Here is an 18,956-nt window from a genome sequence, read left to right on the forward strand (position 1 = left end):
AGACCTGTTTGATACTCAAAGCATTGAAAATTTTGGAATTAAAAGCTTTTTAAAAGTCAGAAGAATTAGTTTCTACTAATTTTGGTTATTTATCTGAAGGTTAATAAGTAACCCTAATCATTTTATGTGGCCCTAATTGTTTCTTCAGTATGTTTTAACAATGTGATCAGTAGTACTGGGTATAATTTTAGAATGTGTACCATGACAGCATAATTTGGGGGATTATATATATGTTTTCTTTTATTGGTGATTAATATTTTATTCCAAGATCCACTATTTTGCCCAGTAACTTTTAAGTTTGTTGTATTGCTCAATCCCTCAATTTCTCTTTTTTATCAAACTCGTACATAGATCATTGTGAGAATGAAAGCTGTATAGTTCAGGTATCTGGGCAAATGAGATTTGGTGAGTTGAAAGCTCTGTTTTCATTTATAAACTGTAAACATTTCTTAAAAAATATTACATTGGTTACAAGTTAAGAAAAGGACATTTGTCTCCACATCCTTGTTTTTACTTCTTCGTATCTTTTGCTCAGACATTTCTAGCTACCTTTATTGGTTCCTTCCTTCTTTTTTTAAAATATATTTTATTGATTATGCCATTACAGTTGTCCCATTTCCCCCCTTCATTCCCCTCCACCCTGCACACACCCCCTATTCCCCCCTATAGTTCATGTCCATGTGTTATAAGTTCTTTAGTTTTTACATTTCCCACACTACTCTTGCCCTCCCCCTATCTATTTTCTCCCCACCGTCTATGCAACTTATTTTCTGTACCTTCTCCCCACCCCTCCTCCTCCCACTCCCCTGTTGCTAACCCTCCATGTGATCTCCATTTCTGTGGCTCCCCTCCTGATCTAGCTGTCCACTTAGTTTGCTTTTGTTTTAGATGTGGTTGTTAGTAATTGTGAGTTTGCTGTCATTTTAGTATACATGTTTTTTATCTTCTTTTTCTTAGATAAGTCCCTTTAACATTCTGTGTAATAAGGGCTTGGTGATGATGAACTCCTTGAACTTCACCTTATCTGAGAAGCACTTTATCTACCCTTCCATTCTAAATGAAAGTTTTGCTGGATAGAGCAATCTTGGATGTAGGTCCCTGCCTTTCTTGACTTGGAATACTTTTTTCCAGTCCCTTCTTGCCTGCAAGATCTCTTTTGAGAAATCAGCTGACAGTGTGATGGGAACTCCTTTGTAGGTGACTGTCTCCTTATCTCTTGCTGCTTCTAAAATTCTCTTCTTCATTTTAATCTTTGCTAATGTCATTGTGATGTGCCTTGGTGTATTCCTCCTTGGTTCCAACTTCTTTAGGACTCTCTGAGCTTCCTGGATTTCCTGGAAGTCTATTTCCTTTTCCAGATTGGGGAAGTTCTCCTTTAGTATTTGTTCAAATAAGTTTTCCACTTGTTGCTGTTCCTCGTCCCCTTTTGGTACCCCTATAATTCGGATTTTGGAACGTTTAAAGATGTCCTGGAGGTTCCTAAGCCTTTCCTCATTTTTTTGAATTCTTGTTTCTTCATTCTTTTCTGTTTGGTCATTTGTTTCTTCCTTCAGGTCCACTCCATTGATTTGAGTCCCAGTTTTCTTTTCATCACTATTGGTTCCCTGTACATTTTCCTTCATTTCACTTAGCACCTTTTCAATCAGTGCTTTTAGGCTTTATTTTCCATTGCCGGGGCCCTGGGTTGTGTGGTCTGTCTTGCTGCCCGTTTTTGCCTAGTTTGTCTGCACCCAAATGTGTGACCGCGGTCAGCCCCAGGCTGTCTGCGCTCCTGGGTCTGGCAGCCACCACCTTTCTTGCCCCGATCCCTCACCACTGGCCGCTGACTCCACCCCTCTTACCAGTCTGGTTGAATGGTTGTCAGTACGGTTCAATTTTCTGTCTGTTCTGATTGTGTTTTTGTTTCTGAATCTTTGTTGTCCTTAATTTTGGTTGTGTGAGGAGGCACAATGTTTCCACCTATGCTTCCATCTTGGCCAGAAGTCTCTGGTTCCTTCCTTTTTGATAGTAGCATTGAATCTTTACTCTCCCCTACTGGTACATAAAAAAATTGACTATGGCCATCAGAATCATCATTAGTGAGTATAACTATTGTCGTAAATTAATTCAAATATAGTTAAACTGTATTAATTTAATTGAGCCTAGAAAGATTTAGATTTTTACATTTCAGTTTGTGAAGTAGGTTTTGTTGTCCCCGTTTTACAGAGGCTCGGAGGCCAAGAAACTTGCCTGACACCATAAAATTAGTCATAGTGGAGGCAGGATGAAATTTCAGTTCTGTTGCAGAGTCCAGGGTCTTTTCTGCTCCTGTCAGCAAGCATTAAGAACTGATTGACAAAGGCAGTGGTAAAGCAAAGGATGAAAAACAACACTTGAAATATAACCAAGGATATATTCTGATGAGTAATGTTTACTTTCAGACTCAAAGATAAAAATTAATTATTTTTGCTCCTGGCTGAAGTGGCTCAGTTAGTTGGAGTGTTTTCCTGTAGACCAAAGTGTCTCAGGTTGTTTTTCCAGTTGGTGTGCATACGGGAGTCAGATGATTGATGTTTCTCTTCCCTTCCTCTCTCTGTGAAATTTTAAAAAATGAATTATTTTTGGTTATATAGTTATTAAGTCACTATAAACATATGGGACTGATAATAGCTATAAAAACAACATAACTTTTGCCTGTTATGTTAGGATCTCATAGTTGATGGTGTATATACAAAAAAAAAGTCAGATAGTGTGGAATATATAATCAGTCTAGAGAGAGAAAGGATCACCAAGAACAGAGGTATCTTTTACCTTTTCTCTTTTTTTTAAAGGAGAAATTGTCTCCAGATATTCTTTAAACTTTGCCTTGAGGGTATTCTTGTCACACTTTTAACATATTCTGGCTGTCACCTGATTGGTCTCTGATGTTTGTTGAATAGGCCAAGCTAGGAAGGGATTTGGCTCTGTTAACTGTTCGAATTAAATTTGATGTTTGTGGGAATTAATAGCTTGCTCTTCCGAGTTTCTGAAATGAGATTCCAAAAACTGAAACCAAGCATGGTAGTTCTAGGAATAATGAATACATCAACGTACAGTATTATTGTATGTCTGTTCATTAGCTAACAAAATTAGATACTAAATACATGTGTACAATCCAGGGCCTCCATTTTCGCTGCTTATATGTATTTGTGAACTCTAAATCTTTTATCTAAACACTTAATCTAATTAAATGATTGGTAACTATGTTTTTTGAAGCAAGATACCTTCTCTTTAGGCTCTTGATATCTGAGCCAGTGCTCTTCTGAATTTGATTACTTAAGGGGTAATTAGATCACCTGAGGAGTAATTAGATCACCTAAGTCTACTAGTTTTCAAATTGTTTTTCAAAGATACTTCTTTTCTGGAATTCCTGTTTCCCGTTTCACCAGCTATTTATCTAGATTTTAACATTCAGACTCCTAATACCTTCATATTCATTAATAAAAATTTTTTTTCTTAGAAGCCAGAGCTAAGTAACTGACAGATACCTAAACAGTCTTTTTCTCCATCTGTAATTCTGCCCCTTCTTCATCCCTCTCCATCCCTAACTTCACCTCATCTCCCTCTCTCTGTCCTCCCCTCTTTTTCTCCTTCCCCATTTTGTTTGTCACAGTGTATAGAAATGTAGGTGGGAATAGATGTAAAGATACTGTTCAGAACATATTAATTTCTTAGATACCTAATTCAAATTACTTTGGGGTCACCAGACCTGGGTTAGAGTCCTGCCTTATAAAAGTAGTATGTATCCATTGTAGGGGGTAAGGAGTGATAACAGAATCAGTGATTATGAAGCAGAAAGAAAAAGTGCTGTTCTATACTTCTCAGAGATAATCACTATTAATTGTTTTCAAGTACCCTTCTAAATGCTATACATATTTACATATATTCAGTGTAGCATGTTTGCTACATTAGTTTCAGATTTATAGCGTGTACATTTTTCTTTTATAACAGTCTTCACTAGGTGAGAAAGCATCTAGAGTATTCACTTTGCTCAAGTTTAATTCCTTGATATTAATAAGTTATAGTATCTCAGTTTTCTCTCTTTCTCTCTCTTTACTACTTTCAGGACACTGAAAGTAGTAAAGGACACTTTACTACTGTTTCCTTCTTTCTTTCTTTCTTTCTTTCTTTCTTTCTTTCTTTCTTTCATCAATCAGTCTTAAAGTTTGCAATGGCTTAAAGTTCATTTATAAAGATAGGAGGAAAGTAAATAAATTAGAAGAGAAAACAGACACAAGATGTAGAAGACAGAAAATGAAGATATTTCCATCTATGGCTTCAGTCTTAGTGGTTGAACTAGATGGATAAATGTTCTGCCAGGTGTGGTAAGGTTCACAATAATTAGGAATTTAAAGCCTACGGAAGAAAATTTAGAATTGTTCTTGCTATCATTTGGGGAAGTCTTATAAGAGGTCAATGTAGGATTGACAGACATATTGAAGGTACAGGATGAACCTGTAGAGTGCAGAGTAGCCTTCTGGGATCAGGTAAAAAGGAAAAAGGACTGCAGTTAGCAGTGCAACAGAGGCTGTAGGTGTTCGTGTTCAGCAGATGCTTAAGGTATTCAGGACACTGTGAGAGTAATAAACATAGCATTGATAAATTTGCTTACCATAATCAGGCACCAGAGAATGAACTTCACTTTCCTAACATGTATAAAACTTTGGCTGCATATTAATATAAATCAGGATTTCAGAGTCTTACAACACAATGGAAAAAATGTTTTTCCCTCTTTGAAACACATCATCACTTATGAAGTATATGCTTGGAAAGTCATTGAACTACTCGTACATTAATTACTTTGGTAGTCTTAACTCTACTTATACAACATTATTTGCATATATATCCTGTTGTTCTCACAGAATGCTAGGCACTTTTTTGAACACCCAAACATTGGAGGCATTGTGAGGGGCAGGGGAGAGCAGTTAGGAGGTAGCTGAAATAAGACAGCAGCCAAAATAGTACATAATATGTACTATTTTAATCAATTGAACATATTTTCTGATTAAAATTCCTATTCTGTTAGACGGATGTTACTTCTGAGCTTCCTTTAATCTGTTCTGTGGCATTTAAAAATAATTTTGTAGGAGTCCCAGCCCCATAACAGCCCCCCATCCCCTGCCCCAGGGTTCTGGTGCCAGGAAGATAAGTCTCCACAACTTCTGCCTTCCAAACCCAGCAGGGATTGAGTTGGTGGAAGAAACTGCAGGAGCCCCAAGCAGTTCCTCTTAAAGAACCCACACATAGACTCACCTACTCAGACTTACTGCCTCTGAGCTCCAGCACCAGTGGGTAGCAGCTTGAAAGGCACCAGTGGCATAAAGAGAGGAACTGAAGTGTCTGGCATCAAGGTCAGCAGAGGTTATTGTCCCTTTTCTAAACCCTCTCCCCACAGAGCCAGCAAGCTAAGGTCATATCTGAGACCCCATCAACCTGGCTAACAGTGTTGGACCCACTTTGGAGATTCCCAGAGACTCTGTCCCACCCAATTTCCTGGCCCACCCAAGCTGCTTTTCCTATGAATAGCTACTCTTGCCTCATGCTGCACAACTTCCTAAATTCTCTCAAACAAGCAAGAGCTGGCCTCAGTGAGCCCCAGGCATGGCACTTGCAGCATCCAGCCCAGATTCACAGCTTGGCTTTGCCTGGGAATCTCCAAGCCCAACGCAAGTAGCAGCCACCTCAGATTGCTTTACAGCTCAGGAAGGTTGGCCCTGGACAAAACACAAGTGGGGACTGACCTTGGCCTGCACCACCTGGGAAATCCCAGGGCCAGCACACCCAGTGGACAGCTATAGATAACAGTGGAGCACCATTATGCTGCCCCTGCACAGCTGATCCTCCATGGAGGGTGGAGATTGGTGGTAAGTGGTAACCTCCAATCCTTGCAGCTGACTGGCCTGAGTAAATCCCTCCCATTGATCTGCTGACAGCAGCTAAGACTCAACTATAAGAGGAGGGTATAATAAGCCTACACAAAGAGCACACCTCAAGTACCCAGCTTGGGTGATAGGGGAGGCTGTGCCACTGGACCCTATAGGACACCTACTTAGGCCATGATACCAACAGAGAGAATCATAGCACCTCTACCTATTACAAAGAAACAAACACAGGGAGGCTGCCTAAATGAGGAGACAGACATGGCTCAAATGAAAGAACAGATCAAAACTCCAGAAAAAGAGCTAAATGAAATGGAAATAAGTAATCTGTCAGATGCAGAGTTTAAAACACTGGTCATATAAGGATGCTCAAGGAATTTAGTGATGGCCTTACCAGCATAAAAAAGATTCAGTCAGAAACAAAGTATACACTAATTGAAATAAATAACAATTTACAGGGAAACAAGAGTAGAGTGAATGAAGCTGAGAATCAAATCAATGATTTGGAACATTAAGGAAGCAAAACACAACCAATCAGAACAATGAGAAGAAAAAAGAATCCAAAAAAACATAAGGGTAATGTAAGCACCATCTAGGACAACGTGAAGAGGTCCAATGTTCACATCATAGGGGTGCTAGTAGGAGAAGAGAAAGAGCAAAAATTGGAAATCTATTTGAAAAAAAATGAAAGAAAACTTTCCTTTTTGATGAAGGAAATAGACATGCAAGTCCAGGAAGCACAGAGAATCCCAAACAAGATGAATGCAAAGAGGCCCACTGCAAGACACATCATAATTAAAATGCCAAAGTTTAAAGGTAAAGAGAAAATCTTAAAAGCGGTGAGAGAAAAGAAATTAGTTACCTTCAGGGGATTTTCTATAAGACTGTCAGCTGGTTTCTGAAAAGAAACTTTGCAAGCTAGAAAGGATTGGCAAGAAATATTCAAAGAAATGAAAAGCAGGGACCTGCAGCCAAGATTGCTGTACCCAGCAAGAATATCATTTAGAATCAAAGGACAGATAGATAAAGAATTTCCCAGACAAGAAAAAAACTAGAGGAGTTCATCATCACCAAACCATTATTATATGAAATGTTAAGAGGAGTTATTTAAGAAAAAGAATATCAAAACTATGAACAATAAAGTAGAAAAAATCCATATCCATCAACAATTGAATCTGAAAAACAAACTAAGCAAACAAGAACAGAGACAGAATCATGGATACAGAGCATTTTTTGGTTTCCAGATTGGAGGGAAGTGTGGGAAAATGGATGAAGAGGTAAGGGTATTAAGAAGTGCAAATAGGTAGTTAGAGAATAGCCATGGGGATGTGAAGTACAATATAGGAAATGGAGTAGCCAAAGAACCTACACGCATGACCCATGGACATGAGCAGTGGTGGAGGGATTGCCTGAAGGAGTGAATGGTGCTGGGTGGAGGGTGGCAAAGGAGGAGAAATCAGAACCAGTGTAATAGCATAATCAGTAAAATATAATTTTTAAAAACCATGAGAAAAATACAATTAATTAAAATAAGTAAAAATATTTTAAAATTGTGTTTTTCTTACTACTTTTTCAGAGAACTGTAATTGAACTTGGCCATGTGACTTAATTTTAAGGAGAAGAAATACAAAAATGGTAATAGCTGTCAACATTAGGTGACTTAGTCAAGTCTGCCAAGTATTTGTGTGTCAGAGACCAGCTCTGGAAATCATTCTTGACCCATGACCTCCAGTCTTGAGAAGATGGTTCTTTTCATCTTCCATCTAAGTTTCACTTCTTTTCTTGCTCCATGATGATTGACCAGAAGAGGTTGCAGTTCTTCAGGGGAAAAGCTTGACCCTAGGCTCTGGTGTTCTGATATGTTTACTATCTTCCCAGATTTTAGTGTGGAATAAAGTGAGGCTTTTAGTTAGAAAGTGTGTTAGAGTTCCTTCCTGTCCCTTCTAGTATCCTGCCACCACCTTGATTGCATGATGCCTATGATGTACACGCTCATCCCAAGAACAAACAATTTTCAGAGACAATTCAGTCAATTCAGATTTAAGAGTAATTTTTTTAATGTCATCCACATCCCTCAGAGTTTACTTTTTTCCCCCTCAGTTTTCTTCCAGAAAATGGTTTATTTGCTTATTTCACTAAAGGGCTTATTCTTGTATTCTTTTCAAAACAAAAAGAAAGTTTGCTGCAAAGGAGAACTCATGTCCACTTGTGCATATATTTAATTGCTTGTAATTGAAAGTAACACTTAGGTAAAAAAAACTATTAAGCCCTAGTTGTTGTGGCTCAGTCGAATTAACTGAAAAAGGCTGCAGGTTTGATTCCAGGCCAGGGTGCATATGATCCCCAGTTCAGTCACATACAGGAGGCAACCAATCGATGCTTCTCTCTCACATCAGTGAAAAAACAATGTCCTCAGGAGAGGATTAAAAAAATATATTAATATTACACAAAGTATTCAGTTACATTAAAAGTTTTATTTCTTCTCACCTATCAAATCTTTGAAAACAGTGGACTTCAGTGAAACAAGCCTTGTTTATCTGTTTTTCCTTTTTATTAAATTTATTGGAGTGGCACTGGTTAACAAAATTCTACAGGTTCAAGTGCACAATTCTTTAACACATCATCTGCACACTGTATTGTTTGTTCACCACCCCCAGGAAACTCGCCATCCATCACCATTTATCCCATCTACAACCTTCTCCACCTCCCCCAGTCTGCCACCCCCTCAGCAGTCACCACACTGTTTATCATGTTCCTGAGTTTTTTTCTCATTGTGTTTTTCCTCAGTCACACCCCTCCCCCAGCCTAGGCCTCTCCCCCACAGCTGTCAGCCTGCCCTCTATGCGTGAATCTGTCTCTGTTTCATTTTTTGTTTAATTTTTTTATTAGATTCCAAGTATGAGTGAAATCATGTTACTTTTCTTTCTCTGACTGCCTTATTGCACTTAGCATAATGCTCTCTGGGTCCATCTATGCTGTCACAAACGGTAAGATTTCCTTCTTTTTTACGACGAGTAGTATTTCATTGTGTAAAATGTACCCCAGTTTTTTTATCCACTCATTGACTGATGAGCACCTGGGCTGCTTCCAAATTTTAGCTATTGTAAATGATGCTGCAGTGAACATAGGGGGTGCATATATTCTTTCAAATTAGTTATTCAGGTTTCTTCAGATATATATCCCCCAAAATGGAATCACTAGGTCATAAGGCAGTTCCATTTTTAATTTTTTGAGAAAATTCCACACTGTTTTCCACAGTGACTGCACCAGTCTCCATTCCCACCAACAGTGCACTAGGGTTACCTTTTCTCTACATCCTCACCAGCACTTGTTTGTTGAGTTATTGTTGATAACCATTCTGAAAGGTGTGAGGTGATACCTCATTGTGGTTTTAGTTTGCATTTCTCTTTGGAAAAGTGTCTGTCAGGTCCTTTGCCCACTTTTTAATTGAACTTTTTTTTTGGTGAGTTGTACAAGTTCTTTATAGATTTGGATATTAATCCCTACTATCGAAATATAGTTCTTTGAAAATATACACAAAATTCACAAATCTTTAACCAGACTCATTAAGGAAAAAAAGAGAGAGGATCCAAATAAATAAAGCCAGATAAATGTATCAGTGGCAAATATGTTCTTCCACTCAGTGGGTTGTCTTTTCATTTTTTGATGGTTTTCTTTGCTGTGCAAAAGCTTCTTAGTTTGATATAGTCCAATTTGTTTATTTTTTCTTTTATTTTTCCTTTCCCAGGAGATAGAAAAAATTTAGTATGAGAAATGTCCGAGATTTTACTGGCTATGTTTTCTTCTACGATTTTTATGGTTTGAAGTCTAACACTTAAGTGTTTAATTCATTTTGAGTTTATGATTATGTGTAATGTAATAAGGTGATCTAGTCTCTTTTTTTTTTTTTTGCAAAATCTGTTCCAATATTCCCAACACCACATATTGAATAGACTATCTTTACCCTATTGTATGTTTTTGCAACTTTTGTTAAATACTAATTGACTATAAGGGTGTGGGTTTATTTCTGGGCTTTCTATTGTGTTCCATTGATTTCTATGTCTTTTTTTATGCCACTATCTCATGATGCTTTGATTATTGTGGCCTTGTATAATTTGACATCAGGTGGCCTGATTCCTCCAAATTTATTTTTTGTCAAGGTTGCTGTGGCTATTTGGGGTCTTTTATAGTTTTATATGAATTTTTATAATATTCTACATTTGTGAAATATGTCATTGGTATCTTGATAGGAATTACACTGAATCTACATAGATAGATTACACTGAATCTATATAGATAGTTTTGGGTAGTATGGACATTTTCATGATGTTAATTCTTCCTATTTATGAACATGTTATATGCTTCCACTTTGTATCTTTTTCTTTTTTTCTTCAGTGTCTTATAATTAGTTATCCAAGTACTGGTCTTTTCACTCCTTGGTGAAATTTATTCATAAGTATTTTCTTTTTTTATTTTAAGGAATTGTAAATGGGATTGTTTTCTTAGTTTCCCTTTCTGATAGTTTATTATTGGTATATAAAAATGCAACTTGTCTCTGGATATTTATTTTGTATTCTGCTACTTAATGAATTCATTGATCAATTCTAGTAGTTTTTTGCTGGAGTCTTTTGGATTCTCCATATACTGGATCATGTCATCTGCAAATAAAGACAGTTTTAATTCTTCCTTTCCAATTTGGATGCCTTTTATGTCTTCTTGTCTGAGTGCTGTGGCTAAGTACTATATCAGATAAGAATGGTGAAAGCAGATATCCCTGTTTTGTTTCTGATCTTAAGAGTAACACTTTCACATTTTCCCTGTTGAGTATGACGTTGGTTATGGGTTTGTCATATATGGCCTTTATTACATTGAGGTATGTTATTCTCTTCCCACTTTGCTGAGAGTTTTTATCATAAATGGCTGCTGGATTTTGTCAAATGCTTTTTCTGCATCTATCGATGTAGTCAGGTGGTTTTTATCTTTTTTTAATGTCAAGTATCATGTTTATTTATTTTGTGGATATTATACCAACCCTGACATCCCAGGAATGAATCCCACTTCATCATGGTGTCTTATCTTTTTAACGTATTGCTAGATCCAGGTTGCTAATATTTTGTTGAGGATTTTAGTGTCTAAATTCATCAGGGAATTAGCCTATAATTTTCTTTCTTTGTAGTGTCTATCTAGCTTTGGGATTAGAATGATGATGGCCTCATAAAATATGATTGGGAGCCTTCCTTCTTGAATTTTTTTTGAAAAGTTTGAGAAAGATCGGTGTTGGTTCTTCTTTGCATTTTTGGTAAAACTCATTTGTCAAGCCATTTGTCCAGAACTTTTGTTTGTTGGTAGTTTTTTTGATTACTGCTCTATTTCCATCCATTGTAATTGGTCTGTTTAGATTGTCTGATTTTTCCTGATTCAGTTTTGGTATATCGTTTATTTCTAGAAATGTATTCACTTCATCCAGATTGTCCAATTTGTTGCCATATAGTTGTTTGTAATATTTTCTTAAAATGCTTTGTATTTCTTGGGCATCAGTAGTTACTTCTGTTTCCTTTCTGGCTTTATTTATTTGGATCCTCTCTCTTTTTTCCTTAATGAGTCTGGTTAAAGATTTGTGAATTTTGTATATATTTTCAAAGAACTAGCTCTTGGTTTCACTGATGTTTTCAATTTGTTTTTAGAATGTATATAAAATATTTTTATTTCTGCTCTGATTGTTACTGTTTTCTGCCTTCTACATTTTGGGCTTTGTTTGTTGTTCTCAAGTTCCTTTAAGCGTTAAGTTAGATTGTTTATTTGAGATTTTTTCCTGTTTCTTGTCATAGGCCTGTAATGCTATGAATTTCCTTCATATGATTGCTTTCACCGTGTCGCATAGATTTTGGGTTGTGTTATCATTTTCATTTGTTTCCAGGTTTGTTTGTCTTCTTTCTTGATCTCATTGGTAACCACTTCATTGTTTAGTGACATGTTATTTCATTTTTGAGTTTTTTTTTTCTTGTGCTTGAGTTCTCGTTTTTTACCACTGTAGTCAGAGAAGATGCTTGATATGATTTCAATCTTGCTAAATTTAGACTCGTTTTATGTTTTAACAAGTGACCTCTCCTAGAAAATATTTTATGTGCATTGGTAAAGAATGTATCTTCTCCTCTGGGGTGAAATGCTCTGAAAATATCAATATCTATCCATTTATATCAACTGTGTGTTAAAAGGCCCTACACTACAGCCATATTATTGTCATTCTTTCCTTTGATGTGCATCAAGATTTGCTTTACATATTTTGGTGCTCCTATGGTGGGTGCATAAATGTTTATAAGGGTTATATCTTCTTGTTGGATTGCTCCCTTTAACATTATGTATAGTGCCTCTTGTATCTTACTGTAACCCTTGTTTTAAAGTCTGTTTTGTCAGTTGTAAATATTGCTACCTCAGCTTTTTTTTTTGGATTTCCATTTGCATGAAACATCTTTTTCCATGTCTTAATTTTTAGACTGTATGTATCTTTCATTCTGAGGCGGGCCTCTTAGAAACAGCATATACTCGTATATGGATCTGGTTTTCTTATCCATTCAGCTACCCTATATCTTTTGATTGGAGTGTTTACATTTAAAATGATTATTGATAGGTACACATTTATTGCCTTTTTATTCTTTTAACTATGTTCCTGTTTCTTCTCCTCCTCCTCTTCTTTTCATCTTCCTCTCCATTAACATTTTCTGTAATAGTGGTTTGGTAGTAACGAACTCCTTTAGCTGTTTCTTGTCTTAGAAGCTCTTTATATCTCTCTTTGTTTTAAATAATGCCTTGCTGGGTAAGGTAGTCTTGGTCGTAGGTTCTTGCTTTCCATCACTACTAATGTTTCATGCAGTCTCTTCTGACCTAAATAAAATGTTTTAGTTGAGAAACCAGCTGACAGTCATATGGGAGCTCATTTGTAGGTAACTGTCTGTCTCTTGCCACTTTTAAGATTCTCTGTCTTTAAATTAGACATTTTAATTATGATGTGTCTTGGTGTGGGTCTCTTTGTGTTCATCTTATTTGGGACCCTCTTATTTGTGCCCTGCAGTTGTGTGTCTTACTCTTTCACCAGGTTAGGGACATTTTTGGTCATTATTTCTTCAAATAGGTTCTTGATCCCTTGCTCTCTCTCTCTTCTTTTGGTACCCTTATGATGCGGATGTTGTTACACCTGATGTTGCCTCTAAGGTCTCTGAAACTATCCTCATGTTTTTTAATTCTTTTTTCTTTTTGCTATTACGATGGAGTTTTTTTGTACTTTGTCTTTCAAATTGCCGATTTGATGCTCTGCTTTTCCAACCTACTGTTGATTCCTTCCAGTGTATTCTTCATTTCAGATATTCTTCCTTTCTGACCAGTCCTTTTTTTATGTTTGTATGTCCTTTTTCATGATGTTGAGCATCCTTATAATCATCACTTTGAACTTTATATCTGATGAATTGCTTGCCTCTGTTTCATGTAGGTCTTTTTCTAGAGTTACCTCCTTTTTTTTCTTTCTCTCCTCATTTTGGCTGCCTCTTTGCTTTTGTTTTGATGTATTAGATAGAACTGCTATGACTCTCAGTTTTTGTGGGGCGGCCTTACGTAGTAGGTATCCTGTGAGGTCCAGTCTCCTTGATCACCTGTGCTGGGTATGTGGGCCCTCCTGTTATGTGGGCCCTCCTCTTCTAATCGCCTTTTGATTGCTATTGGCCCATTTGTTCATGGGATGACCCTCAGGCTGGTTGACTGTGAGGCTCAACTCCAACCACAGTATGCAAGCTGCTATGAAGTTGCTGACCATATGAAGTGAAATTCATCTCAACAAGGTTTGGTGCTTGCCAAGTTCTCCTTTTGGACATGCTACTGTGAAGGTTAATGGATTCTGCTCTGATGTCATCTGAAGCTGACTACACTGGTTGTGTTGGTTCTTGGCCTCTTGGGAGGGATTCTGGTGCAGGCCAATGTCAGATGCTACCTGCGATGGGCCCTGGGCCGGCTGTTTGGAGCTACAGTCAGTCCACAGTTTGTGGCTGCCTCTGCTGGACCTTGGTGTGTTCTGGAAGGACCACATTATTTTATTTTCCCTTATTTTAGGATTGTGGGACATATATTCCCATGCCCATGTTTTTGAATCATCTCATAATAAAAATGTGGTTCTTTTAAAAGAGATCTTAGTATTCTTTATATTCTTTTCTACATAAGAACATGAAACTGCCAAAATAATCATTAAAACATATTATTATTTATTCTTTGTTAGTCTTAGTTATTCCTTTACAAATAAGTATATAGTACATTGAAATAGTTACACATTTTAAAAATAAATTTTGATTGAATTAAAGCTTAGTCATTTTGAATTATCGAGTTAGAATAGAATTACTTGTGTGGAATCTTTGTTCTTATACTTAACCTTTTCTGGCTGTAAGGATGATGATTGTTTGAATTCAGAATTAAAGATGGTAAGGAGCAACTATTCACTGCAAGTCTTCTCTACCAGTTGGTCTGATGAGTTGGTTATTGCTTACCTGTGCCTTCTTAACTTTGCTTACATATAAGCGAGTTGTTCATTCTATGTGGGTTGGTCCATGTATTACAAGATTTTTATCTGTGGGTTATATTATATCATAAAGTGATTTTAAAAATAAGAAAGGAGCCACAGGGATGAGATAAAAGAGAACAGGATTTAAAGGACCAGAGAAATCAGTATGAATAAATAATATGTAAGAGAGAATAATAGAAATGAAGAGTTCTCATAGAATCATATAAGGTTATGCTACCTCCACATATATCTTTAAATCATTCTTGTATTCTCAGTTTCTCAATCCTTGAAACAATATTTTTAAAAATAAAAGGACTCTTGGTTAGAATGATGTGAGTCAGGAAATACTTTACTAAATTTCCTCATAATTCTCTATCTCTGGTCTCTGTTTGTCTTTAGTATTTTAATTATAATTATCTGAAGTAATTTTAAGTTTTTAATTAAAACTCTAGGCTCTTGACTCATTGTAGTGTCCTGTTGGATATAGGGAATTAAGTGGAAACCGAAAATAGGAGCTAACAGCAAAGAACTTGGCAAAGAGCAATAAGAATGGTTTGTTCATCCTGCCCAGGCGAATGTGTATAGTTAAGAGAACTTTCCAGCATTTAAAAGTAATAGGCATAGAAGCTAAATTTAAACCTTAATTCAAGTTGTGGTCTACATGTTTAAGAATCTTTAATTCTGTAGCACATTGTCATTGTTTCTTAAAAAACAAAACAAAACTCCCTAAAGGATTATCAGTTGGGAGTTTTTTCTTGAATATACCAGAATTGTGTTTATTTAAAATAAAGTATTCCTTAGAGCAGTGGTTTTCTAACTTTAGTAGTGTATTGGAATCATCTAGAGGGATTTTTAAAACATAATTTGTTGAGAGCTTCACTGTATTTCTGATTCAGTAACTGGGGAGAGACCAGAGAGTTTGCTTTTTTTTCACCCCCCCACATCCCATTTTTTAAAAATTTAAATTAACATTTGCATTCAATATTATTCTATATTAGTTTCAGATGTACAGCATAATAGTTAGAAAAATCACGTACTTTACAGAGCATCCATTGATTTTTCATCTACCCACCTGGTTCTACACATAGTTATTACAGTATTATTGACTGTATTCCCCTGTGCTGTAATTTACATTGCTGTGACTATTCTATAACTACCAATTTGTGCTTCTCGATCCCTTCATGTCTTTGATCAAGTACCCTAAGCCCCCTTCTCTCTTTCAGCTGTCACTCTGTGCTCATTGTCTATGAGTCTGTTTCTATTTTATTTTGTTCTTTAGATTCCACATGCAAGTGAAATCATATGGTATTTGTCTTTCTCTTACTTATTTCATGTAGCATAATACCCTCTAGGTCCATCCATACTGTTGCAGAAAGTAAGATTTCATTCTTTTTTATGGTTGAGTAAGATTCCATTGTGTAAATGTACCAAAACTTTTTTATCCACTCATCTACTAATGGGCACTTGGGCTACTTTCAAATCTTGGCTATTATACATAATGACGGCGTGAACATAGCGGGGTGCATATATTCATTCGATTTAGTGTTTCAGATTTCTTCGGAAAAATCCCCAGACGTGGAATCAGTGGGTCATAAGGCAATTCCATTTTTAATTATTTTTAAAGGTATTCATATTGTCTTTTTATTTTTTTCAGATTTTATTTATTTATCTCCAGACAGAGGGGAAGGAAGGGAGAAAGAGAGGGAAAGGCACATCAATGTGTGGTTGCCTCTCGTGCACCCCGGCACTGGAGACCCGGCCTGAAACCCAGGCATGTGCCCCAACCAGGAACCGAACCAGTGACCCTTTGGTTCGCAGGCCAGAGCTCAATCCACTGAGCCACACCAGTTGGGGCCCATTTTAATTTTTTTGAGGAACCTTCACACTCTTTTCCATAGTGGTTGTACCAATCTGTGTCCCCACCAGCAGTACACTGGAGTTCTCTTTCACCACATCCTTGCTAACTCTTGTTGTTTGTTGATTTATTGTGAGAGCCATTCTGACAGGTGTAAGATGGTATCTCATTGTGGTTTTGATTTGCATTTCTCTGATTATTGGTGATGTTGAGCAAGTTTTCATGTTTATGGCAATCTGTATGTCTTCTTTGGAGAAGCGTCTATTCATGTCTTCTGCCCATTTTTTATTTGGATTGTTTGATTTTTTATATTAAATTTTATGAGTTTTCATATACCATATTTTTCTGTGTATAATGCACACTTTTTTGCCCAAGTTTTTTAGAGGAAAATAAAGATGCGCATTATACATGGGTATAATGATTACATGGGTATAATAATGGGCATAATAATTCCATGTATAATGTTCCCCAAAACTGTGGGTGCACATTATGCATGGGAGCACATCATACATGGCAAAATACAGTATTTTGGATATTCTCCCCTTATTGGATTATCATTTGCAAATATCTTCCCCCATTTAGTAGGTTTCTTTTATTTGTTGTTGGTTTTCTTTGCTGTCAAAGCTTTTTAGTCTGATGTAGTCCAATTTGTGTATTTTTGCTTTAGTTGCCTTTACCCCAAAAAATATTTCTAAGACGGATGCCAAATAATTTACTTCCTATTTTTTTTCTAGGAGTTTTGTGGCTTCAGGGCTTACACTTAAGTCTTTAATCCATTTTGAGTTCATTCTCGAATGTGGTATAAGGAAGTAGTCTAGTTTTGTATTTTTGCATGTATCTGTCCAGTTTACCCAACAACATTTATTGAATAGACTGTCTTTACCTCATTGTATGGTTTTGCCTTTGTCTTAAATTAATTGATCATCTAGGCATGGGTTTATTTCTGGGCTCTCTGCTTTGTTCTATTGATCTTATTTTTATGCCAGTACCTTGCTGTTTTGATTACTGTGGCCTTGAACATTATTTAATATCAAGTAGTATGATACCTTCCACTTTGTTCTTCTTTTTCAAGACTTCTTTTGCTATTTGGGGTCTTTTGTTTTTTGCATACAAATTTTTGAATTACTTGTTCCAGTTCTGTGAAATATGCCATTGGTATATTTATAGGAATTGTATTGAATCTATAGATTTCTTTGGGAAATATGGACATTTTAATGATGTTAATTCTTCCTAGCCATGGACATGGTATACACTCCTATTTGTTAGTATCTTCTTGGATTCTTTCTTCAAGTCTTACAATTTTGTGAGTACAGGTCATTTTACTCCTTGGTTAAATTTATTTCTAGTTTTTTTTTTTTAATGCAATTGCCAATGGGGTTGTTTTCTGATAGTTCATTTTTGGTGTGTAATGGTGTATAAAAATGCAGTCATTTCCTGAATATTAATTTTGTATCCTGCCACATTACTGCATTAATTTATCAGTTTTAGTAGTTGTTATTGGAATCTTTAGGGTTCTCTATACACATTATCATGTCTGCAAATAATGACAGTTTTACTTCTTCCTTTCCAATTTATATGTCTTTGTTTTATTTTCCTGTCCGATTGCTGAAGCTAATACTTTCAGTAGTACAATATATTGAATAAACATGGTGAAAGTAGATGTTCCAACCTTGTTTCTGATCTTAAGGGAAATGCTTTTAGTTTTTCCCCATTGAGTATGATGTCGGCTGTGGGTCTGTCATATATGACATTTATTACATTGAGGTATGTTCTCTCTATTCCTACTTGCTGAGAGTTCTTATTATAAGTGGGTCTGGATTTTCTGAAATGCTTTTGCTGCGTCTATTGATAAGATCATGATTTTTATTCTTTATTTTGTTTATCTGGTGTATCAATTTAATTGATTTGCAGATATTATAACAATCTGGTATCCCAGGAATGAATCCCACTTGATTATGTTGTATGATCTTTTTAATGTATTGATGGATCCCGTTTGCTAATATTTTGTTGAGGATTTTTGTATCTATCTTCATCCGGGATATTGGCCTATGATTTTTTTTCTTTATAGTGTATTTATCTGGTTTTGCGATTATGGTAATCCTGGCCTTGTAAAATGAGATTTGGAGTTTTCACTCCTCTTGAATTTTTTTGAAATTTTTGAGAAGGGTGGGTGTTAGTTCTTCATTGAATGTTTGGTAAAATTTATCTATGAAACCATCTGGTCCAGAATTTCTGTCTTGGGAGTGTTTTTATTACTGCTTTAATTTCATTAGTTGTATCAGTCTATTCAAATTTTGTTTCTTCTTGATTCAGTTTTGGAAGATTGTGTTTCTAGAAAGGGGATTTTTTATTTCTAACAAGTTCTCAGATGATGCTAAAACTGCTGGTCCTGAAACCATACTTTGAGAGCCACTGCAGTACAGTATTAATCATAGAAATCTGGGACAGAGCTGAAGCTAATTTGTGTTGAATGAATGCTGAGTTTCTTGTAATGAAAGCAGTTGTACCTTAGGATGGGCACTCACAGTTATTTAATATAGATATCTTTTATTTATTTTCATAGATTGGAGCATATGATCAACAAATATGGGAAAAATCTGTTGAACAAAGAGAAATCAAGGTAATATGTATATTTCATTGTGTATATTCTGAAACAGTTCTGTAA

General features: G+C 36.1%; 1 protein-coding gene across 4 annotated transcripts in view; it reads left to right on the plus strand.

The window, feature by feature from the left end:
- PHTF2 (putative homeodomain transcription factor 2) overlaps positions 1–18,956 on the plus strand; it is a 142,628-nt gene that overhangs the window by 65,758 nt on the left and 57,914 nt on the right. For all 4 annotated transcript variants that reach the window (XM_037162220.2, XM_037162223.2, XM_053668928.1 and 1 more), the window contains one exon: positions 18,855–18,911. In XM_037162220.2, the coding sequence (XP_037018115.2) occupies positions 18,855–18,911 (57 nt within the window). Of the gene's footprint in view, positions 1–18,854; positions 18,912–18,956 lie in introns of those variants that run through there.

The sequence above is a fragment of the Artibeus jamaicensis genome, unplaced genomic scaffold, assembly GCF_021234435.1.
Source record: "Artibeus jamaicensis isolate MK-2021 breed Jamaican fruit bat unplaced genomic scaffold, CSHL_Jam_final contig_518, whole genome shotgun sequence".
In the NCBI taxonomy this organism is placed as follows: Eukaryota; Metazoa; Chordata; class Mammalia; order Chiroptera; family Phyllostomidae; genus Artibeus; species Artibeus jamaicensis.